Source organism: Wallemia mellicola (genome assembly GCF_000263375.1).
Source record: "Wallemia mellicola CBS 633.66 unplaced genomic scaffold WALSEscaffold_8, whole genome shotgun sequence".
NCBI lineage: Eukaryota > Fungi > Basidiomycota > Wallemiomycetes > Wallemiales > Wallemiaceae > Wallemia > Wallemia mellicola.
Genome location: NW_006531965.1, coordinates 263,035 through 287,067, shown reverse-complemented (window position 1 = coordinate 287,067; position 24,033 = coordinate 263,035). Strand labels below are relative to the sequence as shown.

The 24,033-nt window shown below is 42.5% G+C and overlaps 12 protein-coding genes across 12 annotated transcripts; 6 read left to right on the top strand and 6 right to left on the bottom strand.

Moving 5' to 3' along the window:
- Positions 1-150: 150 nt before the first annotated feature.
- On the top strand, positions 151-2,325 carry WALSEDRAFT_60284 (mitochondrial outer membrane translocase receptor TOM70). The gene is made up of 2 exons (XM_006958118.1): positions 151-847; positions 897-2,325. The coding sequence occupies exons 1-2, from the start codon at positions 206-208 to the stop codon at positions 1,956-1,958; spliced, it is 1,704 nt and encodes a 567-aa protein (XP_006958180.1). The 5' UTR covers positions 151-205; the 3' UTR covers positions 1,959-2,325.
- On the bottom strand, positions 2,015-3,223 carry WALSEDRAFT_32428 (mitochondrial carrier). The gene is made up of 6 exons (XM_006958117.1): positions 3,147-3,223; positions 3,077-3,093; positions 3,014-3,029; positions 2,507-2,967; positions 2,373-2,459; positions 2,015-2,325 (listed from the first exon to the last, which is right to left on the bottom strand). Exons 1-6 carry the CDS (start codon positions 3,217-3,219, stop codon positions 2,077-2,079), a joined length of 903 nt encoding a protein of 300 aa, XP_006958179.1. The 5' UTR covers positions 3,220-3,223; the 3' UTR covers positions 2,015-2,076.
- A 208-nt stretch (positions 3,224-3,431) lies between these two features.
- WALSEDRAFT_68788 (hypothetical protein) lies at positions 3,432-3,820 on the bottom strand (the record flags this gene model as incomplete). Its single annotated transcript, XM_006958116.1, has 4 exons — positions 3,432-3,479; positions 3,530-3,583; positions 3,629-3,697; positions 3,746-3,820. The coding sequence occupies 4 exons, from the start codon at positions 3,818-3,820 to the stop codon at positions 3,432-3,434; spliced, it is 246 nt and encodes an 81-aa protein (XP_006958178.1).
- A 226-nt stretch (positions 3,821-4,046) lies between these two features.
- Positions 4,047-4,817, bottom strand: WALSEDRAFT_64109 (hypothetical protein; the record flags this gene model as incomplete). Its single annotated transcript, XM_006958115.1, has 1 exon — positions 4,047-4,817. The coding sequence occupies one exon, from the start codon at positions 4,815-4,817 to the stop codon at positions 4,047-4,049; it is 771 nt and encodes a 256-aa protein (XP_006958177.1).
- A 1,684-nt stretch (positions 4,818-6,501) lies between these two features.
- On the top strand, positions 6,502-6,957 carry WALSEDRAFT_60283 (hypothetical protein). Its single transcript, XM_006958114.1, has 4 exons — positions 6,502-6,527; positions 6,571-6,592; positions 6,639-6,679; positions 6,723-6,957. Exons 1-4 carry the CDS (start codon positions 6,522-6,524, stop codon positions 6,924-6,926), a joined length of 273 nt encoding a protein of 90 aa, XP_006958176.1. The 5' UTR covers positions 6,502-6,521; the 3' UTR covers positions 6,927-6,957.
- On the bottom strand, positions 6,933-9,232 carry WALSEDRAFT_37988 (hypothetical protein). The gene is made up of 2 exons (XM_006958113.1): positions 8,824-9,232; positions 6,933-8,778 (listed from the first exon to the last, which is right to left on the bottom strand). The coding sequence occupies exons 1-2, from the start codon at positions 8,936-8,938 to the stop codon at positions 6,956-6,958; spliced, it is 1,938 nt and encodes a 645-aa protein (XP_006958175.1). The 5' UTR covers positions 8,939-9,232; the 3' UTR covers positions 6,933-6,955.
- On the top strand, positions 8,824-11,006 carry WALSEDRAFT_60282 (pyruvate kinase). The gene is made up of 3 exons (XM_006958112.1): positions 8,824-9,232; positions 9,277-9,528; positions 9,576-11,006. Coding segments are annotated over exons 1-3 (1,587 nt in total). The 5' UTR covers positions 8,824-9,231; the 3' UTR covers positions 10,910-11,006.
- A 1,414-nt stretch (positions 11,007-12,420) lies between these two features.
- On the top strand, positions 12,421-19,000 carry WALSEDRAFT_45627 (hypothetical protein). Its single transcript, XM_006958111.1, has 7 exons — positions 12,421-13,326; positions 13,376-15,337; positions 15,380-15,926; positions 15,974-16,839; positions 16,888-16,985; positions 17,031-17,553; positions 17,597-19,000. Exons 1-7 carry the CDS (start codon positions 12,607-12,609, stop codon positions 18,971-18,973), a joined length of 6,093 nt encoding a protein of 2,030 aa, XP_006958173.1. The 5' UTR covers positions 12,421-12,606; the 3' UTR covers positions 18,974-19,000.
- A 42-nt stretch (positions 19,001-19,042) lies between these two features.
- On the top strand, positions 19,043-20,691 carry WALSEDRAFT_68782 (hypothetical protein; the record flags this gene model as incomplete). The annotated part of the gene is made up of 2 exons (XM_006958110.1): positions 19,043-19,744; positions 19,789-20,691. 2 exons carry the CDS (start codon positions 19,043-19,045, stop codon positions 20,662-20,664), a joined length of 1,578 nt encoding a protein of 525 aa, XP_006958172.1. The 3' UTR covers positions 20,665-20,691.
- WALSEDRAFT_68781 (Metallo-dependent hydrolase) lies at positions 20,655-21,879 on the bottom strand (the record flags this gene model as incomplete). The annotated part of the gene is made up of 5 exons (XM_006958109.1): positions 20,655-20,899; positions 20,947-21,104; positions 21,151-21,517; positions 21,566-21,622; positions 21,668-21,879. The coding sequence occupies 5 exons, from the start codon at positions 21,877-21,879 to the stop codon at positions 20,677-20,679; spliced, it is 1,017 nt and encodes a 338-aa protein (XP_006958171.1). The 3' UTR covers positions 20,655-20,676.
- Positions 21,880-21,974: 95 nt separating this feature from the next.
- Positions 21,975-23,186, top strand: WALSEDRAFT_37979 (AAA-domain-containing protein; the record flags this gene model as incomplete). The annotated part of the gene is made up of 2 exons (XM_006958108.1): positions 21,975-22,164; positions 22,210-23,186. The coding sequence occupies exons 1-2, from the start codon at positions 22,047-22,049 to the stop codon at positions 23,184-23,186; spliced, it is 1,095 nt and encodes a 364-aa protein (XP_006958170.1). The 5' UTR covers positions 21,975-22,046.
- Positions 23,187-23,318: 132 nt separating this feature from the next.
- Positions 23,319-23,980, bottom strand: WALSEDRAFT_68779 (hypothetical protein; the record flags this gene model as incomplete). The annotated part of the gene is made up of 2 exons (XM_006958107.1): positions 23,319-23,788; positions 23,836-23,980. 2 exons carry the CDS (start codon positions 23,978-23,980, stop codon positions 23,319-23,321), a joined length of 615 nt encoding a protein of 204 aa, XP_006958169.1.
- Positions 23,981-24,033: the final 53 nt, after the last annotated feature.

Sequence of the window (24,033 nt, the reverse complement as noted above, 5' to 3'; positions counted from 1 at the left end):
TATAAATATAAACTACAATAAATATATATAATAGCGCCTTTGAGATACTCCAAAGTGTGACTCTATTGAGACTTACACTCAAAAACGCCGTTTGACAGCTGAGAAGAAAAATGACAGTGAACTGAAAGTAAATTTTGTTTAATATTGTTTGTAGATTATTATATTATATAATATAGCGATATCACCTACTTTCTCAGTATCCATCATGAGTAGCAGTACTTCAAAAATCGCTGACTGGGCGTCAAAGAATAAGAATTTGATTATTGCAGCTACAGCTGTTACAGTAGTAGGTGGTGCAGCTGCTACTTACTACTATCAGTCTTCTACTGGCGTCTCTACAACTTCCGAGAAGAAGAAGAAGTCGAAATCAAAGAACAGAAAGAAGAAGTCAGCTAACAATGGCCCTAGTCCAGCTAATGAGCCACTCTTGGAAGAACTCAGCCTCGAAGACCGCAACAAGGTCGCACAAGACTACAAATCGAAGGGTAACAAACTCTATCAGCAGCACGAATGGATTGAAGCTGCGAACAGCTACAGCAAAGCTATAGAGAGTGCCACAAAGCCAGAAGCTGTTTTCTATTCCAACAGAGCCGCCTGCTATAACAACCTCGGTCGCTACGAAGAAACCGTTAACGACTGCAACGAGGCACTCAAACTCGACAGCGAGTACGTTAAAGCCCTTAACAGACGTGCACAAGCTCAGGAGCAACTCGGTAAGCTCACAGAAGCACTCAATGACTTCACAGCCGCCACAATCATTGATCAATTCCGCAACGAAAGTGCATCAAAGTCCGTAGAAAGAGTACTTAAGAAGGTCGCAGAAGCTAAGGCTAAGCTTATTTTACAGGTGGGTCGCAATCCTCTTTGAAGAATTTCAATTTAACAATCTGATTCAGTCACGTGGTGAAAAGCTCCCACAAATATCCTTCATTCAAGCTTACCTTAATGCATTCAGAGAACGCACTCCAACTGCCATCCCTGATGATTCACCTGCTGGTGACTTAGACTTGAAGGAGGCATTCAATGCTTCAGAAGCTAAGGATTTCAAACTTTCAAGAACAAAGGTTGAAGAATCTCTCAGCAAGGGTCTCAGCTCAACCCAACTTGAAGCTGAAGCTTTGAACTTACGCGGTACTTTCTACTTCTTGTTGAACAACCCAGTCAAAGCTATAGCAGATTTGGAGAAATCTGTAGAATTATGGCCAGAATTCTCCCAATCTTGGGTCAAAGCTGCTAGCGTATACATGGAATTAGCCAACCCACAAGCGGCATTCAAGGCATTCGATACCGCAATTGAGAAGAACCCAGTTGATGCTGATGCATTCTACCATAGAGGACAAGTTTACTTCATTTTATCTGATTTCAATAAAGCCATCGAAAACTATGAAAAGTCTGTTGAAATTGATGATAGTTTCCCATTAGCACAGATTCAATTGGCCGTTGCACAATATAAGAATGGTAATATCGCGAAGGCTATGGTTATCTTTAGATCATCGATCAAAAAATTCCCAGCCAAGTCTGACGTATACACCTATTATGGTGAATTGTTGATGGATCAAGGTAAATTTGAGGAGGCTGTTGAAAAGTTCGACAAGGCTATTGAACTTGATGGAGATAAGTATCCTGTAAATGTATTACCAAAGATCAACAAAGCTTTGGCAATCTTCCAATGGAAGCAAGACTTCGCGGGTGCAGAAAGTCTAGTTAGAGAAGCTGTTGCATCAGATCCAGAGAATGACGTTGCAATTGGTACATTAGCACAATTATGTCTCCAGCAAGGCAAAATTGATGAAGCTATCGAAGCATTCGAAAAATCAGCACAAGTTTCAAGAACTGAACCAGAGTTAGTTAATGCAATCACCTATGAGAACGCCACAAGAGCTCAAGCTCATTTTATCAAGAACCACCCAAGTGCAGCAGCAAAGTTAGGTCCATTAGCGCAATCAATGGGTGCATAAAATTTTTATCATTATGTCACAAAATAATATAAATCACCGCTTTTTCCTTTAAACCCCAAATAATGAAGAAGCTCTATTAGATTACATTTTTGATAAGAAAAGAAAGGTATTTGCCAATCTAAAAGTACTTTCCAAACATTGGAATCAATGTTTGAGCGAGTGTGTAAGAGAAAACTAATTTTGGACCGACGACGAGGATCTTTGGTGTCAAACCCTTGAAGAACGCTGATGGACCTTCATTCTTGATGATATCCTTGATGACAGTAACACCTGACGTGTTTGTCTCGAAGTTTGCTTGTTGAATACGTGTCTTGACAACGTCTAATGGGGCTGCGACAGTAATTGAGGAGACAGCACCACCGATGGACTAACAATTGTCAGAAAAAAGACGGTAAAACCACTTGAGACACTCACAGCAAAGAAGTTTTGGTAGAAAGTAGCCTTGCTGTAGTCTTCAAGACCGAAAATGTAGCCTTTAGTAAGAGCAGAACCACCAAAGAGCTAAAATGAATGTAAATAAATGTCCACATGAGAGAATGATCACGCACAGCAAATGAACCTGGTGCATTTCTAGCCATAGTCCATCCCCAACCTCTGTACAAACCGAAACCTTCATCTGCGACGATCTTGACGATACCTCTACCCTTGAATGATTCAGGGTTAGTTTGACGCTTGATTTTGAGTACGTCGAGTGGTAAGAGGACGACTTCACCGATACCAGTGAGTGAACCTGCAGAAGCGGACATAATAGCCTTGCCGTTCTTCTCGCCGAAGAAGGATTTGAAGTATGAACCATAGTTTGTGTTGAGGATGTCGTTAAAGTATGGCTGACCACCGAATTTGTAGACACGTTGTGCTACTTTATATCCAGCTGCGTATCCCAGACCTGGGAAGAGCGAAAGAGCCTTGGTGAGCGCAGGTGAGTTTGCGTGTTGCTTGAAAATGATATCTTTAAGATTGCCAGCGTTTGCGTGGCCGGAGTTTGTCATCAGACGCTTAGCAATTGTATCTGAGGGGATATTAGTGGGCAATTCTAACAAAGATCATAGACTAACCAATTGGGTGGAACACCTGGACTATTGGTTAGCATATCATACAGTCTACCCTTCGTTGCTCACCATAAGTTCAGCGATACCTGATAAGCTCCACCGTCAGCGAAGTTCGATATAAGCACATATTAACACCCACCTGATGTACCGGAGCCAAGTACTCTTGCGGTACCACTCTCTTTCTGCTTTCCTCCTGGCTGGATAGGTGACATTGTGAGCGTCGTCTGGGTAGAGAGCGAAAAGCTTCTTTCGGGATATTCGTCCTAAAAAAATAGCATAACCTATCATAGAAAGCAAAGTTCAAGGATTTAGACGATTTGTTCCATCCGACACAAGCTTCCTTCGTTGTGTTATGCGGTATGTCGCAGAAAATTTTATCATCTATCACTCATTTTATAATACAAATACATATACTAACAGCAATTCACTTTTTGAGTGGCATATTCCACTCATCTAGACCTGCGATATCTCTCTGCAGGTGTGTTTAGAATGGTGCATAAAGAAGAACAAGAATGCACTCACTCGTATCCGCTTGTTCTCCCAGTTGTCCAAATCACTTTCTTTACTTTGAAGCCTCTGTAATGTCGTCAGTCACGAAGAGAGAAGTCGGGTATGACTAACAAAGTATTCCTCCCGCAAATCGATAGGCTTCTTATTTTTCTGTATTTGTAAGGCTTCCTTCTTGTCTAGCTGTTGTCTTCTTAGCGCTCCTCAAATACCGGGCTATCTACCACTCACCTGCTTTACTTTACTATCCTGCCTGTCATACTTGGTCTGAGTAAACGTAGACAATCCAAAAGATGCTATAACCATTATGCTCAAAAATGGGAGTCCAAACGCCGCGAATGGATGATTCCGTAATGTTTTGTTGATAAACGACGTCGTTTTAGACTGATTGTATGGTTTTGATTGGACTGCACACACTTTAGAGTACTTCTACTGTCTTTGCTCTATCTTACAAGTCGGCATACTTTAACTATCACAGCTGATATCTTCAATGTACGATACAAACGAGTGATGCTATACAAATACAAAATGTCTATGTCCATAATCTCAAGGCGTCTAATCCTGGCTCTTGTGAGTGCTCCGCTGAGCAGTTCTTCACCGGGCAGCTAAAAACATACTTGGTTTTGCTCGTCTTGCGTTTCTTGGGGAGGATATTAGATTCAACAAGCTCCTTGTACGTTCTGCCGTCTATTAAATGGCCGCACCTTAATGCATATAATGCTCTATCGCCTTCTCCGTTGATAACCAACTGTCGGGATGACTTTCCACTATCTATCAATTTTCTGTGGCGTATATTAGGACCTGCGTTGCTGCTAAACCCAGGCCATTTCTTTGGATGTGATGCTTTCACGCTGTAATGCTTTTTTGGTTGTTGGACGAATTGGGGGTGAAACACCCCACCAAATCCTATAGTATGCAGCGGAATGTCGAGCTGCTGATATCGCTGTCGAATACGCGCATCTATACCCTCTAACCCACTCCTGGACGGCATCGAATCTGAAAGAAATCGTAGACCGTCAGCTATCGAAAATACACGAGTGGGAAGCTGTCGTGCGGGTGGCTGAATTGGCGGAGCTGGTGGTGGCTGTTGTAATCTGTTCACTAGTAGCCCATTCTCTATTCCTCGTATGCGCCTGCTTGATTGGAATTGCACTTCGTCGTCGTCATCTGAGTTTATCTCTATTCTTTGGGGTGCTTGTCGCGTTGATCTCGTTGGACGTGTGTGTGGCCTTCGCGAAGTTGTAGTCTCGTCGCCTTCTTGTCGCCGTCTGGCCCATCGACCGTCAGGATTCCTCGGCATCATGATTGTTAGGGTAGAGGGTATACTGTCAACGAAACGACTGTATCTGAGAAATTTAAAATGTGAACTACGTATAATGCTATATTTATTATGCTCAGGAGATTTTTGTATGCAATTTGTACATTAAGTGGTTATATACAGATGGGTGCCGGTACTCATATATGGAATCAAACAAAACATCGTCGATAAAGTTTATAAATTAAACAGAGCATAGCTAGGATGCTGTAATGATGGCCACATATATAATTTCTCTTCTAGATGCCCTACTGTACAACTGTGGCTGAACTGGTTGTCACAAACCAGAACAGCGAAAGAGGGGAAGAAGCGCTACAAACCACCCGCAGGCGGTCTATAAGCTTATCGAAGCTACCGCGATTACCAAACACGTAAACGGTAATCCTATTCACGAGAAAAGGTCCACACCATAAAGGAGAAGTGCTGCACTATAGCAGCATAGATGGAATAAAATATAATTCAAATTAATGCACATAGTTATCTCCCCTTTAATTGTGCTCTTATAAAGTTTTTCTAGGGTATAAATTAAGTCCCGACTAAATTTGCTTCTCTCTTCAAGACACTCATCATCTCAACGATAATACAAAGTGAGTGGTTAGCATACAATGGAGCAAGGCATTTATATGATGACTCTAACTTCTTATCCCCGTCTTACGCGACTATGCTGAGTCAATTAAGCCAACCTCCGTCGCTGGAGTGTTGGACAGCGGGTTGATTTATCAATCACGCACTTTAAAGGCTTGCCAGCCTGGTCACTTCTGATCCCGCTTCTGCTCCATTGAAGTTACTTTGAAACTTTTTACTAACAAATTTTCTAGGTGAGTTTCAGCTATCAGAAACCAGAGCAAGTATATTTGATGAAAACTTTCGTTTCCACGTCGCAGTTTCCACTTTAGAGCCGTCTGGGGTCGCACCCAGGCTAAGGTGGTTGAGTTCCTTTTCGGCCATTCCTTCGGTTCACAAGCCAGGGTTGAACCCAAAAGACCTTGGTAGAGCTGTAGGCGCTTGCTTGCAAGTGTAAAATCGTCGGGGAGTGAACTCCTATCAGGCTTGATGAGGGCCAAAATACTTCCTTGGATGTCTGACACTTGCTCTGCTCTGGCTTTTGTGGCTATAGACAAATTTATACTAACAATTCAATAGGGATTACTGTTCTTTGTATATCTTTTAATTTATATTTATTAGTTATTTCTTATTATTACGCGTTTTTTTGTGTTGCATTCTAATCTAGCAAGCTTTTATTACTAATAAAGCAAGCTATTTGTCATATTATCATATTAATCATATTAATCATATTCAAGTGCATTAATCTAAAAAGCATTCATAGGGTATTCATTACAAAATTGCCATGGCTGAGTATCTGAAAATTTGTAAGTAAAGGCGTCTAAGTAAACAGACAAAATCTAGACGAGTATAGGAACTTCAGCAATCGATATATTATCTTCAAAAAAGCATTCTGACGACTCTTCCTATGTAAATTCGATAGTTGTACATCCTTTGTCGGATACAGGTCTAGATTTTGACTGCTAGGGAGATATGACTTACAATATTAAGTGTAAATTGGCTGTATAGATAATGCATTATCTATACAGCCAATTAAATCAACTTTTGCCATTTTTCATCCTCAGCGTAGACTCAAAAGAGCGAATTGGCAGATCTCGATTTCGAACGACGATAGAATAAAAATATAAAATGGCAGTGAGTTTGATAAGAATAGCTTTATTTTAATAACACCCCATAGTCTGGATTTGGTTACACAGGAGGTGCGATAGTTCTCCGTATACCCCCAGTCAGCTAATCTCACTCCAGGTAGAACACGCTGCTTTGCGTACTGGCAAGATTTCCAAAAGGTGCGTACACTCTTGGTAGCGACACTCATAGCTCACTTTACAGTGCTACGCTCAAGCTGATGCAGTTGAGGATTGCATAGCACAGAAGGAGGACTACATGGAGTGCTTGCACCACGGCAAGGAAATCGCCCGCCAGAAGGAAATCAAGCTTAATTTACTCAAGCAGCAACAAAAGTCGATAGCTGAGGCACAGAAAAATGGTCAGCAAGTCGGTGTGGGTTTGATAGACGGTCAGGCTAGTAATTAGTAAGATGTTCTCTATGAATAAATAATATTTTAAAACTTTGTGGATTTCACATTTCGTGTGATACCAGTCTTCTCTCCTTCGTACTGGCCACCCTCTGGACCACCCTGGTAGACTGGCTTCATCGACTTGAGCTTCTTCTGGGCTTGGTCGTAGCGTACACGCTTCTTCAGACGTGGGTTCCTGTTCAGCTTCGAGTGCTTGAATGAACGTGCAGGTGTTACGGCCTTGTTGAGTGCAATTTCGCGTGGTAAGTGACGCGGACCATCGACACCAGTTTCGTCGACATAGTCCACTCTCGATTTCCATCTTGCGTCGTCGTATTCCTCCTTCTTTGCTTGCTTTGCGGCCTTCTTTGATTGTCTGACGAGCTCATAGTAGTCGTCACCGTCATCTCCAGTAGCTGTCTCGCCGAGATCGGCCTCGTTCATGATCTGGCGGCGGGTAGCTTCATCCTGGGCAGTCCAGTCACCACCATCGAGATCTTCACCTGGTGCACTTGTCGCTCCCTTCTCCAAACGTGCCTTCTTGCGTTCACGGTATGGAACATCATCGTCACCAGATTGACGCAGCTTGCTCGCTGCGCTACGGCGACTATCTGTTTGTGCGATCCTTGCGGTGTGGAATCTAAGTGTCTTCTTGTTGTTCTTCTTCGATTGAGCGTCCAACGCAGAAAGAGCGTCAGCTTCACCGAGGTAGTCATCGTCTGATACTCTCTGCTTTTGTTTCTGAGATTTCGCAGACGTAGATGGCTTGTATTCCAAAGCTGATTCATCGAGTTCATGTATCATCTCATTTCTCGAATCAACGTCAGCGCCCTTCTTGGATGACTTCTTGGACTTCTTCTTTGATTTAGCTGGTGGTGCATTCTCATCAGTCATGAGGCCCTCCAACTCACCATCTTCGAGAGTTTCATCCTTCCAGCTGTCATCCATGTCCTCAGTCTGCTCCTTGTTGGCTGCCCACTGTCTGATCATGTTGCGTATGTCCTCCTGTTCTTCGTCGTCCTCATCAGGGAGCTGCTGCTCATCACCTGGACCGAAGCCGAGGTCTTCCATCCGTGCGATACCCTCACGAAGGGTTACCATACGTTTGAGAACTGGATGTTGGAGGAGTTTACTGCGGTTGTTAACATACTCAGATGACGCTTTCAAGCAAATGAAATAAGTCAGGAGTGGAGCATAGGTGAGTAAAGTTTGGTGGTAAACGTAGAGAAGACCCAAGGCAGGGTGGTTCTCGTCCTCTTCTTTGCGCTTTTGGATAAAATCGTCAGTTTCTTTGATCTTACTGAGGATGTCTTCGTAATCTGTGAGCAAAGCGAGTGTTTCTGGGGATGTTTTCTGGAGGTATGCAATCTTCTCGGCACGTGAAAGACCAGACAAGTCAACTGCAGGCTCCTCTTCGACCTCCGGCTCATCGAGGTTCATAGTGTCTTCCTGTGTGTTCTCGTCGTCGTCTGCATCATCTAATCCAGTGACATCCTCCCAGTTCCAGTCCTGACGGGAGTTTTTCTGAAGTTTCAAGGCTTCCTCTTCTTCAAGCTTATGGTCATTGAGATCGTCCTCATCGTCTGAGCTGAGGTTCTCGTCCTGGCGGGCATAGTAAGCGCCTTGCTTCGAACCCCAAGACTTCAATTTTTGATCGTCAAGGTCATCCTCCTGATTTTCGTCGTCGTCATTCTCCTCTTCTGAGTATTCGACTGCGTCGTCTGGTACATCCTGGTAGTCGCCGATCTCTTCCTCGTCGTCGCTGTCTCCGACGTTGTTGAGAGCGTAAACTTCCTGCTCGTTATCGGAGTCATCATCTGATGGTTCTGCGGTGTCGCCTAGAGAGAGCATATCATTCTGGTGGTGGACTGGCGAGATGTCAGAGATAGGCGGAGATAGAGAGAGATACGCACATTCATCCTCTGAGTCCTTTTCGATGTCGTCTGCTGTCTCCCATCTGTCGAGTTTTGGGTTGTCGCTCGAGTGTTTTTTTGTCTTCTTCTGAGCGTGAGATCTCTTCCGCGCCATGTTATGGGTGTTAGTGAAGAAGGTGTGCAGGAGAGGAGATGGTAGTATTTTAATATAATATATAATTATATTTATCTCTAATAATCTCCTATCTCTGCTATCTCCTACGGCGCCAGAAACCGAGATTGTGAAAGCAGGCCTGTAGAAATAAATAATAGATAGATACGCTCGAGTACAATAAAAATAAGTTTAGTCGCTCTGCTCTCAAAATATTCATCCTCGCCGGATAGTTTCCAATTGAAGGATTCCCATTTGCTCTCTTCTAGCGCTACACTCACGACGAATTTGATAAAAGTAAATAAAAATGTTTTAAGTTGATTTTCTAACAAATAACGCAGTGTCTTTCGAAAGCTTAGGTAGTACAAACACCTTCCAATGGCTCGCAAACCTTGGAACCGAGCAGAACACTGAGAACAAGCACTTCCTTAGAAAGACATCTATCATTGCTACCATCGGTCCAAAGGTTAACAACGTAGAGTCACTCACTAGCTTGCGTGAAGCTGGTATGAACATCGTTAGAATGAACTTCTCTCACGGTTCATACGAATACCACCAATCTGTCATCGACAACGTTCGCACCACCGTCGCAGGTATGTCGCTCACCTCTCACCTCTTCCTTCTTCCTAACACCCCTCAGCAAACCCAGACCACAGACCACTCGCTATTGCTTTGGACACTAAGGGTCCAGAGATCCGTACCGGTTTGATGAAGGGCGGTGATGACATCAAGGTAGCCCAAGGTCACGAAATGTACGTCACCGTAGACCCTGCCTACGCAGAAGCCTGTGATGACCAATACATGTACGTCGACTACACAAACATCGTCAACGTCATCGAGCCTGGAAAGTTGATCTACGTCGACGACGGTATCCTCTCCCTTTTGGTCCTCGCCGTCGAGGGCAAGAACCTCAAGGTTAGATGTCTCAACAACGGTGTCCTCTCCTCACGCAAGGGTGTCAACCTTCCAAAGACCGACGTCGATCTTCCAGCTCTCTCAGAAAAGGACAGAAACGACCTCCAATTCGGTGTTAAGAACAACGTCGACATCGTCTTCGCTTCATTCATCAGAAGAGCCGATGATGTTAAAGAAATCCGTAAGGTCCTCGGTGAAGCCGGTAAGAACATCAAGATTATCGTCAAGATTGAAAACCAACAAGGTGTCAACAACTTCGACGAAATCTTGAGAGAAACTGACGGTGTTATGGTTGCTCGTGGTGATCTCGGTATTGAAATCCCAGCCAGCCAAGTTTTCATGGCACAAAAGATGATGATCTCAAAGTGCAACATTGTCGGTAAGCCTGTCATTTGCGCTACTCAAATGCTTGAATCTATGACCTTCAACCCACGTCCAACCCGTGCTGAAGTTTCAGATGTCGCAAACGCCGTCCTCGACGGTGCGGACTGTGTTATGTTGTCAGGTGAAACCGCAAAGGGTACATACCCAATCGAATCTGTCAAGCTCATGGGTGAAGTTTGTTTACTCGCCGAGCATGCACTTGCCAACGGAAAGATCTACCAAGAACTCCGCGCTCTCGCCCCAAGACCAATGGACACAACTGAAACAATCTCCTCAGTCGCTGTTTCAGCTGCTATCGACCAAGGTGCTTCAGCTATCCTCGTCATGTCCACTTCAGGCAACACTGCTAGATTACTCTCAAAGTACCGCCCACGTTGCCCAATCCTTTGCGTTACCCGTAACGAACAAACTTCACGTCAGCTCCACTTGAGCCGTGGTGTTTACCCAATCTTCTACAACGAATCCAGACCACAAGACGAATCAAACTGGCAAGTCGACGTCGACAACAGAATCCGTTATGGTTTGAAGAAGGCTCTCGACTTGGGTATCGTCGAAAAGGGCACCACCGTCCTCGCTGTTCAAGGATGGAAGGGTAACGCTGGTCACTCCAACACTCTCCGTATTCTCTCTGTCCCAGAAAATGACCATGAGTACGCACTTCACCCAATTGAATAAGTATCTATGCCCTTAAACTAGTGCATAACACAATTTTCTGTCTTTTGTTTCATTACCTGTCAAGGATGTACTTGCAATATAATTTTATATTAGATTACACTTGATATTATTGTCTGCCGGTCGTCCATAGACTATAAACCATTCCTATCGCGATATATGTAACACAATCGCGTTCTTATGGTTCATAGTTTCTAGTTATTTATGTACTATTTTCTTTGTTTCTCACTATCTGCTCTTTTATCTATACCACCAGTATGGAGGATGGGAACAATGAGCCCACACACGTCCTTTTACAGCGTTTAATAACAGAGGGGCACAGGGAATCACAGAGCGTTAGCCAAAATCAGGCAAAATCGCATTATCCGCGTATCGTCGCCGTACACAATCTACTATTCTCTGCATGCATAGATACGCTCCCAGGAGGGAAGGAATACGCACCAGATCAATCTGTCTACCCAGCTTTAGGCCTTCTCACTTCAGATATTTCGAGAACACCAGCTGTGCTCTCGTATGAACTCACAATGGAATCTGGACGTAGACTCACATTCGCAGAGATGTTGATAACAAGACTAATAGCAGCGTCTACCAGGCTCGGAAGTATCGAAATTGCCGATAGTAATCTCTCTCTTCCGAGATTCGCACTACGGGATAAGATAGTCGATGTTCTGGCCCTCATTGCGAAGTATCTCGCTAGCAGAAGCTCAGAAGAGGATACTGGTACATTTAATAGCATAAATTTCCTCCATGCGACTATTAAGAGACTCGTTAGCGTGACTAGTAACCTCAATCAGCCATTGTCCTTCCCTGTCTCAATTGAGATTTACGATTCTCAAAATTCAACTGCCGATATAGCGATAGTGAGTGGAATAATTTTCTTGTTGTTCCTCTAACGTCCATCTAAGTCTGACGGAAACATCATCCTCACTTCTACACTTTCATATCTTTCATTTGTAGACACAGCAAACAATATCCTCGCACGTATATTCAATCAGCCACAATCATCGTTCTTATTTATTGATCTTATACCCAAATTCATCACGCATTTAAAATCATTCTGCTCGCATACAATCTCATCAATCGAGCCAACGAATGAACTGATACACTTCCAATCCAACTTTATAAACATTTGCAGAATAATGCTCACCAAAGCCTCGGAACAGTCTTTGAATTGCATACTCATAGTCTTGTCAACTTTAATCAACCGCGATGACCTCAATAAGTACAAACCAACGTTAGATTCATTATATGAAGCATTTAACAATGTTTCAATTCTGAGATATTCATTTGGACCATCATCATGGAACATTGCTGTTAGAATAACGCAACATGTCGTCGATGTGCTTCTTAGATATCACAATAATGATGCTGGTCATGATGCTTTCAACGGATTTCTAGCTTTGCTCTTCGATACACTGCCAGTTAACGAAATACCTGCCGTAGTCTCGCTCGATAGTTTGACGGAGTTGCATACAGCACTTAATGACAAGAAGGCAACCTCAAATCTCTCCCTAGCACAATCAAAGCTGTTCCATATCCTGCGCGCTGTGACAGCTACGCGAAAACGTAAGAGGGATGTCTCAAACACGCTTCGACCAACTCAAAGTGTCTCGAATCTCAGCCGAACTGCAAGCAGGCACGACGTGGATTCACAGGGTGGTCAAAATGCACTCGTGTATGTTTTAACTCGTTGGTGGGGCATGAAACACTCCGATGCTGTTGACCTCGCCGCACTTGATATTCAAGAGGTATTTTGGGCAAAGTGTGTGGCACAATCAGCGGTTAATTCGCCATCTCACGAGATGTTAGCTGAAGGAATTGGCTTGCTACCTCCCGCTGTGGCTGGTACGTTAATGACGCAGAAAGATAACCCCAATAAACCTCCTCAATGTTCCTTCAGCGATGTAGCTTTCCCGGACTTACTATCAACCTCAGCCGTTTCTCATAACGTGACAATCGCACTCGCAGAGGAGTCATTGCAGGTTATAAAAAGGAATGAAAGAACAACTTATTTACTACTCGTCTCGCTACGCCGCATCCTCATACATTCTGGTCTGCAAGCTGCTAACGAAAATTGGAGCGATTCTTCTATTTGTCAGTTCATACTCGTTTCATTGAATGATAAATCACGTAAAGTTCGTCTGGCGGCTGGACGAGCTGCTCACGCTATTATTATTGCCCAGGAGGCCGCCTTGAGTAAGAAGCTCAAAGGTCTGACTCATTTCAAACAGAATATTCTGTTTGATAGATTCGATCAGCTTCTTCAAATGAAGGACCCTCAGGTTGCCGAGACAGTATTAGTTTCTGTCACTCTCATCGGTCGTTCTATCCCCATCGAACGTATTTACCGGTGTTTGATTTGCCTCTTTACAATGCTCGGTAATATGAACCCTCTATTGCGAAGTCTAGCATATATTCAGGTGGGTAGTGCCTTTCTAAAAATACATTATCACTAACGCAGCACCCAAGCTTAACACCCTCGCTGAACATAACTCAACGACTATGTACAAAGTCTGTAGTCCACATTTACCCCAACTGGCTGTGTTCCTTGTCATGAACATGCTTACAGCACCACACATGCTGACTGATGCTATGTCTCTCCTTGGATTCCCAGATCCAAAAGCATTCCTCCACCAAACTTTACGATACACACTCCCATCATTGATTGCCGAGAGCAAGAAGAACATTCTTCTTGCAATTGCGCGCACGCTCGGACAACCAGTTCAGCCACTTTGTTTGGAATACGTCGAGCACATCCTCGCTCATCTCTATCTACGTGAAGGACCGGAGCGCGACTTGGGGATACAGCTCTTCTTGGATGAATTTCAGGGCTCGAAGAAGAAAATTAACCTTTCGAGCGTCATTATCAGTTGCGGTCCTTCATTGCTCGCGTCCCTGGTTATGGCTCTCGGTGATCCAAATGAAGCTATCGCGAGAACTGCCCTTGACTCTATTGATAGCATCGAAGAGACAATCGCTGAGGCCGAGAATCGCAGGTCGAAAAGCAAAAGGCAGAAGCATCCCGATACTATAAATGGGAGTTTCCTCCGAAATCACATCCTCGGTATTATGTCTATCATCTCTGACAATCTTAATGATGTACAAGGTAGACGGTCACCTGAGGAGAAGGCCAAAATTATTACGAGTTTGGGCGTTTTGATACAGAAAATTGGCCCAGGTGTCGTGTCAGTCTCTCCACAAATTATGGCCCTTTTGCAAGGTTTCCTCGAGATCGACAACCTTCGTTCTGTGACATTGGACAGCTTGCGAGCCTTTATCACAACGCTGACATTCAAAGATCTCGGTCCATATATCGGCAGAACGGTAGCTAGTTTCGTCGGCAATTGGAGCGCCTACACTCCAGTAGAGGCTGAGAAAGCAAAGGAGATATTGGATTACATGATAGAAAACGCTAGAGATATGTCCGACAATGCTGCAGAAATGCTAGATATGAAACATATACCAGACCTCGTCGAACAGCAAAAGAAGTTGCATTCCTTGCGTTCTCATTGGACGTTTAAAGATTATTTGGAAAACATACTCCAGAGAGCAAGTAATGAGAACTCTCGTGTGCGTCTACACAGTTTGATAGAATTGAAAGAATTCATTAAGAACAACAAGCCAAGGTTTAAGGATCTGACAACTGGTGATGTCTTTGATCCAATTGTAGGTAATCTCCTTAGAGTTACACTCGCGGCAGCCGATAGGAGTGGCGATTTGCAGCATCAGATACAGAATGCAGCATTTGACTGTGTTGGTACCCTAGGGGCTGTCGATCCTGACAGAATTGAGCTACAACAAGAAGAGAAGACTATGATTATAGACAATAATTTCGAAAATTATGACGAGAATGTAAAATTCGTCATGTCTTTGATGACAAATGAACTGGTTGGAGCGTATAGATCAACAAGTGATAGTCGAGCACAACAAGATCTAGCATATGCCATACAGGAGTTGCTCAAATTCTGTGGCTTTAAACCAGAATTGCTCCAACGAGAAGATAACAGCTTACCTGCGAAGGTGAAACAACGTTGGGCATCGTTCCCTGGTCAGGTTCTCGAAACACTCTCAACATTGCTTACTGATGGGCGATATATTGCGCGTGAACCTAAGCGCAGACCATTGGAGTATCCTATATACACCAAATGTCAGTCTTATTCGGAATGGCTGAGGTTATGGACAACTGACCTTATTTGGAAGACACGAGGAAAACAGGCATCAGCAATCTTCAGTGTCTTCAAACCTGTAGTTCGCAACCAGGATGTCGGCGTGGCGAGGTATATCTTACCCTACCTCGTCCTTAATGTGCTCATTACTGGCGAAGATAGCGATAGGAAGGAGATGTCGCTAGAGATTACAGAGATACTTAGCGACCAGATTAAAGGCAAGGATGATTCGACATTCCAAGATAAACGCTTGCTTAGTGCTCAGGTGGGTCTACTCATAAATTTTAATCTATCTAACGAATATCAGACCATTTTCGACTTGATGGACCATCTCGGTAAATGGACGCGAAAGCAAAGGATAAACATGCAGCCATTTCAGAAGTTGGCTACGCGACAGCGTCCTCAACGGGGTGGCACGGCTACTCTGACGACCCATCAGCAATCCCAGCTAGACATGTATACGCACAACCTCAACCAGGTAAACCCACTTATCCAATCCATCGATGCGGACCTTCTCGCACATGCTGCCTTGAGGTGCAGGTCGTACGCCCGCGCTTTACTTACTTTCGAAAAACGCATTTTCGAAATAAGGCCGAAGGGAGATGAAGATAATCTACAACTGTATTATGAGCATCTACATGAAATTTATGCCAGTCTGGATGAGCCAGATGGTATGGAGGGTGTATCTACTCAAATTATTGCACCTTCACTCGAACACCAGATTAGAGAGCATGAGAGCACGGGTAGATGGACGGCTGCCCAAAGTTGTTGGGAGGTTGAGTTGCAGAAGCGACCAGATAATTTAGATCTTCATGCTGGTTTGCTTCGCTGTTTGAGAAATCTAGGACATTACGGTGGGTTTTTAGTTTATGAAATAATGGTAATACTGATCGTATAATAGACACGCTAGGAACTCATATCCGAGGCGTGCTTAGTAGTCATCCTGAATGGCGCGAAGCTCTTGGTAGTTTCCAGACCGAGGGTGCTTGGATAGTTGGTGACTGGCAGACTGTCCGGGAGAACGTCCGAAATGGTCTAGCGAAGTACTCGCCTGAATATGCGCTCGCGAAAGTGCTTCTAGCTATGCATGATAATGACCTCCAGCGCTTTCCAGCTATTCTTCACGACGCACGCCAGCACCTTGGTACCCCTATCATTGCAGCTGGTCGTGATGGTTATCGACGCGCATATGATTCTGCATTACACCTTCACATGGTGCACGAACTCGAGATGATTGCACAAACTATAACGCATTTCTCAAAACTGACAGTGTCAAATCAACCAGAAACTGCCCAAATGGTGGCCGCGAGATTGACTACTATGCTGGATGAGAGGCTGGGTGTCACAATGCCTACTTTCAAATCCCGTGAACCACTACTGAGTTTGCGCAGGAGTGCTATTGGTACGTCAGCACAATCGCAGGTGTGGGCAAAGAATGAAGTTGGTGCACTCTGGTTGAGCTCAGCAAAGACAGCTAGGAAGGCGAACCACTTCCAGACTGCATACAGTGCTAGTTTACAAGCAGATCAGCTTGGCACACCATTCTCATTCATCCAGGCGGCCAAATTGATTAGGGCTAATGGCGAACAAGATAAAGCACTCAGAGAACTAGATGCCGGTTTATCATACCAAGTTCCGAAATTGATGCTCAAAGAATCGCTCAAAGAATCTACGAATGATAGCAAATTCATCGATCTCACGAATGAAGATGATAATTCGACTACACAGTCTGATTTCAACGTCAAATATACTAATTTGAAAGCGAAAGTATGTTTTATAACTTCGCGTTTTTACCACTGAGCTGACACTAACAAGGGTCTTCTTCTCAAAGCTCGTTGGATTTCTGAAGGGGATAGGATGGACTTTAACGATGTCGTCAGTCACTTTACTGATGCAATCAAGGTGTCCAAAACGTGGGTACTACTCATAAACTGTTATTAACTGACTAACTGAAATAGCCGAGAGCAACCTTATTATGAACTTGGCCATTACTACGATAAAACAGCGAAAGAGGATGCATCTTCTGACCAAGTATATGCTACAGCAATAGGATTCACTATCAGACATTATTCACAAGCTTTATATTATGGTACAAAATACATCTACCAAACTATGCCTAGAATGCTAACATTATGGATGGATTTCGGTGAACGTCCTGATATTCTACTATCTGATGAAAGTCTAGCGAAACCAAGTAAAAATGATAAGAAACATAGTATTTGGACGATGTTTGTCCATATACATGGGCAAATGCAAAAGAATTTGGAAAGATTGCCTTCCTATGCTTGGTACATTGCATTCGCGCAGATAGTATCACGTATTGGTCATAAAAATAAAAGCGTTTTGAGTATCTTGGATAAAATAATGATGAAGGTCCTCAAAGAACACCCACAGCAAGCTCTTTGGGCTATAGTTGGTATGTATAATTCTACCAAAGCAAATCGATCAGAAAGATGCAAGAAGATTGTAGCAACGGTTCAGGTGAGTTTCGCTGAATTAATTGTTAATCCTCGCTAACTCAAAGAAGCACAATGAGACACCTGAGAACCGTAATATCATCAGGGAAGCTCTCACATTGGTTAATGAAATGTTGTCATTGTGCAACAAATCTGTTAATCAAGATGAATGGACTATACACTTGAACAAGAGTTTTCCGAAAATGGTTAATCTTGCTCCAATGAACTTCATATTACCACTGCAATCTTCAATGACAGTCACATTGCCAGCGACCAATAAGCATAGTAACTCTCACCAACCATTTCCAGACAAACCAGTTAGGATTTATAAATTTGTTGATGAAGTAGAGTTGATGCGCTCGTTGGTGAAGCCACGCAAAGTTACGATCATTGGTGATAATGGCATAGAATATAACTTCTTATGTAAACCTGACGATGATCTCCGTAAAGATGCAAGACTGATGGATTTCAATTCGATGATCAACAAATTCCTCAAGTCGAACTCTGAAGCGAGAAAGCGGTCACTTGGAATACGAACATATACTGTTATACCACTCAATGAAAGATGCGGCTTGATCGAATGGGTAAAGGATACGCGTACATTCAGGTCAATCTTGATTGAAAGATATGAATATAGGGGCATAAAATGGTATAGTCCTGACATTGGAAATATGCTTGAACGTGGTCGAACAAATGGACCTGAGCAGACTATTCACATGTTCGCACAAGTCCTCAAACGCTACCCTAAAGTTTTCCATGAATGGTTTATTGAAATGTTCCCTGAACCTTCTGAATGGCTCAAGGCTAGGATGACGTACAGTAGAACGTTAGCTGTAATGTCAATCACCGGATTCGTGTTGGGATTAGGTGATAGACACTGCGAGAATATTCTACTTGATAAGAACAATGGAGCTGTTCAACACGTTGATTTCAATTGTTTGTTCGAGAAGGGATCACAATTCGAAGTACCAGAAAGAGTACCATTTAGATTGACGCATAATCTGGTAGACGGTTTAGGAGTCACAGGAACCGAAGGTATATTCAGAAAGGCAGCTGAAGTCACGATGGAGATTCTTCGAGCTAATCGTGATTCATTGGGTAGTGTAGTCGAGTCTTTCCTCCATGATCCACTAGTAGATTGGGAAGACGAAAAGAGAAGAAACGATAGGTTAAGAGCAATGGAGAAATCTGGTAGAAGACCAGTAGGCACATCTAGAAAAGCGACTGGATTCGATCAAGACGTAGACGGACAAGCTTACATCAAACAGCTTGCGATGTCAGCACTCGGCCCTATCGAAAGAAAACTACAGGGTTTGCAAACAGAGCACGATAAGGCTAACAAAACTGTCATGTCTACTTCTGCTCAAGTTGAGAAGTTGATAAGAGAAGCAGCTTCACCATATAATTTAGGTGCAATGTATGTCGGTTGGGCACCGTGGTTGTAATATTTGTTGTTATATATATTTATTTATGTTTTTGATAAGACTATAATGGCTGCTTGAAGCGTGACGTCGATGATGGAAATCACTGCAGAGCAGGTCTTGAGGTATAGACGCTTACTTCACAAGAAGGACTACGATGGTGCATACCAAAATTCACATATAATATCTACATCCTGGACTGGTAAAGAAAAGGAAGCTTTCTTCAGATCGCTAGCGAGAAGGTCGAGGTTCAGAGTTGATTTGATTAGTTTAGACGTTAAAACTAAAACTCAACGGGAGTGTATGGATTATATAAATGTACTAGATTATGAAAGTCATATACGAAAGGAAAGAATACCGCTAGCAGATGCTGAATTATGTCATGAAATTTCTGATAAATTTGGTGAATTGGAGGACGTTTTCAGTAGCTTTTTGATAGACTTTCAGAACCAATCTAACACACGTTTGAAAAAGATCAATAACCTAAAACCCGTTGTACAAACAGATGAAAACTTTAGAAATTCTCAAAAAATGAGGAGGTATAGACTAAGAAAAAAGGGTCTAACGGAAGATCAGATTGATGAGAAGCTCAATACGCCTATAAATGTTAAGGATTCGAAGGAATTCTACATTGGTCAAACAATGAAGAAAATAATCGGTAATGATGCAATCAACGCTGAGATACTTAAATTGGTTGACTTCCACCTTCGAGAGTTCTTAACACCGCTCATAAGAGTACTTGTAGCGAACGTTGAGACGAGATCAATATTTTTGGACCGTAAGGAAGATAAGGAGGTTAGTTTTAAGGTTTTATGATGATGGGAAACTGACACAAACAGGAGGAAATGTTAGAAGTTGATACAGGCGACGTAGATATCGCTTTAGCCATGACTTACGGCACTAGCAGACCTCAGTCGCGAGATTATGAAAAACGTGATTACTGGTTAGAGACTGAAACTGTAGCACCACCTGTTTACAATATCAAAGAATGGATTAAAGATGCTAGAACCTATGATAAGAATCATGAAGCAACAGCCACGCTATTAGACTTATATCCATTCTCTTCATTTCAATCTGAACCAATTTTACCTCTAAATCTACCAATAATGAAAAAACCATATTCGTATCATAAGGTTTTTGAGAATCTACTGAAGGATTTAGACGAAGATGCTGATATAGAAGAGAATTTCGATAATCAAGATAAGGAATATGAAGAATACATGACGAATACAATATTAAATGGTCTTAAACGCAGTAGTAGCGAGAGTAGCGCGCTTACACTGCCCTCAAAAAGAGCGAGGTTTGATTCAAATGTGGATAGTGACATAGAGCAAGGTGTATATGAAGATGGCGAAAGCAACCAAGCTGATCTGGATCAAGATCAAGAATCAGATGAGAGGAAGCTGATGGTTGGAGAAGAAAAGGAAGATGTAGAAAGAGAAGAAGGCGATGGAAGTGAGGGAGAGGTGGAAGAGCAAGAGCTAGAACCACATCACACTTTGGAAATGTATGATGAAGAAGACCTCGTCGATTCTGATTTGGATTCAGTTGAGGGTCTCGATTACCTCGCGAAACCACCATCCCATCGAAATCAAGAAAATGAGATGCGTGAAGGAACACCCGTCTCAGAGAATGATGGAAATACCCAAGAAAGCACCGCTAAACTGCGTTTGCTGACAGGCTTTGCCAAAACCTGGATTGATTATAATGTATAACCTAATTTATATCTAATTATTTATAAACATAAACTTTTCTCCGTTATCCGCTATGCTTCTCACCGAATCCTTAGATAATCCCAATCCAAGTGGTGGTTGAGCTAATAATATTGCCAGTTCCTTCATCAAACCTGTACGGAAAGGCAATGGGTCATCGGTACATATTGTGACGTTGATGCCTTCTTCTAGTAATCTAGTTATATGATGTTCGCCTACACTGTTCGCAGTTTTGCACCTTCGAAAGAGGTTATGTTTTGGTATCTTCGGGTAAAATGAACTCACATTACGTTTGAAGACAAACAAAGTTCAATACAAATACCCTCTTTCTTTACAAATTCAAGGGCTCTACTTGAAAGGTATGTCGCGTGTCCTAACCGCAGCGGTTTGAGTTGTAGAAGTTGCCATTCTAGCTCTTCTTCTTCTTCATTACGTGGTTCAGTCTATCTCATAAGTTAAAATGATACCAAAACGTTGACAAGTACCAACCTCATACAAATGCATTGTTAGACCTTTACCGAGTTCCTTTCCACGCAATAAAGGCCCAATGAGAGCTTTCAAATCACGAGCTTTGAACATATCACCGCAGAGGTCGATACCAACAACTCTATCGAACTGGGATGCTAATGTAACAACTTCATTTGCGTCCTCGGCTGACATTCTCCTGTCCACACTGACGATCAAGCCGATTCTATTTTCACCGAGTGTCTTCTCGACTATTTCAATACCATCGACAACTGCCTGGATGTATTGATACCTCGTCATATGAGGAGTTGCACGTGGTGTAGAACGCAATTCTATCTTAGTTGCGTTTTGATCATGTAAGAATGATCTTAGTACGTCAACTGTGACTTTGCTAAATATTAAAATGAGAGATAGCCTTGTATCAATAATGAAGTCTTACGTGACAGCTTCCCTCGTTGATGTTAGACTGTAAATCGCAGGGAACAAGTCAAAGAAGCTGATTGATATCAGGGAAGCCTAGGATAGCTATAAAGAAGCTCACTCTGCTATTTCGTCCAACGATATTCCGTTCTTAAATACCTCTATACCCTCAGAAGACTCTTTAGAGCTTTGAGCAAGTGATTCAAGCGTTTCCATCGGTATTGATCCATTCAAATGAGCGTGTAATTCAACTCTATTAGGTAGACTGTATAAAAAGTTTTTTTCCTGCTCAGTTAAACTCTCATAAGCAGCCTTTGACGGTGGTTCTATCATTTAGTTGCTGGTTCTATTGAAAATGTCACGTCAAATCCACGGTGAGCAGAAAATGTTTGGTTTTATTCGTCGAGACTAAAGTCTTCTCAGTTGATGTATTACTCAAAGGCGAATCAGACCTAGATTACAGTACATCAAATGAAGTCGTCAAAGCAGTACTCAATGATATGAGACCGATTGGGACAGATACCATTTTCCTCTCAGATATTAAGATGTCGGACGTTTGGAACTCTATAAGTTCAACAGATGTAGCTTTGGATATTAGGACAATTAAATTAGCAGCTGGTAAGTAGAGAAGACGTGTTTTATATAAACTCAACGTCGCGTCAGATGATAACACAGAAATTACATCCAACAGTAGCTTCGTAGTACACAGTTATCAACTTTTTGATAACGTAGAATCCGATCTGGTAGATCTTCTTGAAGACGAAGATGATGATGACGGCATCAACAAGGAGAAGTCAGCTAGTGTTTTAGAACTGCCTAATGGACAGCTCGAAGGACTTTGGGATACGTTACATTTCGATTACAACATTAAAGACAAACTCTTGAACTACATCAATACTACGATAAAATTTTCGACTAGAAACATAGACCAAAAATTAATAAGCTGGAACCAAATAATTTTACTCCATGGCCCTCCTGGTACCGGTAAAACCAGTTTAGCGAAAGCCTTAGCGCACAATTTGAGTATACGTTTGAATGAAACCTATGCTCAAGGTAGATTGGTAGAGATAAACGCTCATAGTTTATTCTCCAAATGGTTTTCCGAATCTGGTAAACTTGTACAAGCGATGTTTGACTCTATAAACAAATTGGCAGAAGATGATTCAGTATTTGTTACTCTCCTTATTGACGAAGTCGAGTCACTCACTGCTGCAAGACAAGCATCACTTAGCGGAAACGAGCCTTCTGATGCTCTCAGAGTTGTTAACGCGCTTTTGACCCAAATTGATAAATTGAAACAACGGAAAAATGTGCTTATCATCGCTACGTCCAATTTGACTAATGCTATTGATGATGCTTTTATGGACAGGGCTGACATTAAGCAGTACATTGGTAATCCATCCACGAAGGCGATCGAGAAGGTCCTGAACGGCTGTTTGAATGAGCTGGTCATAAAAGGGCTAATATCGAATGACGAGAGTCCAGTAGATATTATTGCGGCTGTAGCAAAAACGCATGAAGCTAGTGGTAGATTCTTAAGGAAGCTTCCCTTGCTCGCGTACACACATACACAAGAAGATCTGCCGACGAGAAGGGGAATAATTGACTCGATGAAAGTATGTATTGAAGAAAATAAATAGAATGTCTTTTCGTTAAAGTTCATGAATTGCTAAATAAAGGTGAAGTAGTACACTAATAGTGGTTCACAGCTGTGGTAAGGTCAGTTGAGTTACCTAAATATAGAAAGTAATGCTCCCACTTCGTGTGAAGAATCAGTGATACTTCTTATCATTGTTGGAGCCATCTACCTTGTTGTCATTGTAATCTCCTTTATGATTATTGTAGTTTCCTTGCTTGTAGTGATCATAGCCGCCATCTTTCTTGTAATCATTCTCATACTTCTTGTCACCAGAGCCTTGATCACCTTTCATATAGTTGTTGTACTGGCCACCTTTCTTGTGATCATCATTGTACTTGTTATCACCATTATACTTGTTTCCATCTTTCTTGTAATCATTCTCATACTTCTTGTCGCCAGAGCCTTGATCACCTTTCATATAGTTGTTGTACTGGCCACCTTTCTTGTGATCATCATTATACTTCTTTTTATCATCATCATATTTCTTGTGATCATCATTGTCTTGTTTTGGTTTTGGGTTATTGTCATATTTCTTCGCGTCGTAATTATAGTGATTACCGTACTTATTATTGTCATTGTTATTATCTTTCTTGGGATCATAATCTGTGAGTGATTAGTTGTTATACATATTAGTAGATATAACTACCTACGAGCGTTATCATTATGACGTCCTACTAAACTATGATTTTGAACAGTATTCCCAACTCTAGCATCGCCTGCCTGAGCGATAGGTTGTGCGACTGCACCAAGGATGAGGAGTGTAGTTACTGCGTAAGATGTGCCAATGTACTTCATTCAGGTATGACTGAAAGTTAGATTGTGAATGTCCTGATTAAGAGCCTTTTTAT

Coding starts and splice junctions, on each gene's coding strand:
- WALSEDRAFT_60284 (XM_006958118.1), top strand. CDS start 206: ATGAGTAGCAGTACTTCAAAAATCGCTGACTGGGCGTCAAAGAATAAG. Junction 848..896: donor AGGCTAAGCTTATTTTACAG/GTGGGTCGCAAT, acceptor AATCTGATTCAG/TCACGTGGTGAAAAGCTCCC.
- WALSEDRAFT_32428 (XM_006958117.1), bottom strand. CDS start 3,219: ATGTCACCTATCCAGCCAGGAGGAAAGCAGAAAGAGAGTGGTACCGCA. Junction 2,460..2,506: donor ATGCACCAGGTTCATTTGCT/GTGCGTGATCAT, acceptor CATTCATTTTAG/CTCTTTGGTGGTTCTGCTCT. Junction 2,326..2,372: donor TCTACCAAAACTTCTTTGCT/GTGAGTGTCTCA, acceptor GACAATTGTTAG/TCCATCGGTGGTGCTGTCTC.
- WALSEDRAFT_60283 (XM_006958114.1), top strand. Junction 6,593..6,638: donor TGGATTTGGTTACACAGGAG/GTGCGATAGTTC, acceptor ATCTCACTCCAG/GTAGAACACGCTGCTTTGCG. Junction 6,680..6,722: donor ACTGGCAAGATTTCCAAAAG/GTGCGTACACTC, acceptor CTCACTTTACAG/TGCTACGCTCAAGCTGATGC.
- WALSEDRAFT_37988 (XM_006958113.1), bottom strand. CDS start 8,938: ATGGCGCGGAAGAGATCTCACGCTCAGAAGAAGACAAAAAAACACTCG. Junction 8,779..8,823: donor AAAGGACTCAGAGGATGAAT/GTGCGTATCTCT, acceptor ACATCTCGCCAG/TCCACCACCAGAATGATATG.
- WALSEDRAFT_60282 (XM_006958112.1), top strand. Junction 9,529..9,575: donor CGTTCGCACCACCGTCGCAG/GTATGTCGCTCA, acceptor AACACCCCTCAG/CAAACCCAGACCACAGACCA.
- WALSEDRAFT_45627 (XM_006958111.1), top strand. CDS start 12,607: ATGAAACACTCCGATGCTGTTGACCTCGCCGCACTTGATATTCAAGAG. Junction 16,840..16,887: donor ATACTAATTTGAAAGCGAAA/GTATGTTTTATA, acceptor GACACTAACAAG/GGTCTTCTTCTCAAAGCTCG. Junction 16,986..17,030: donor GCAATCAAGGTGTCCAAAAC/GTGGGTACTACT, acceptor TAACTGAAATAG/CCGAGAGCAACCTTATTATG.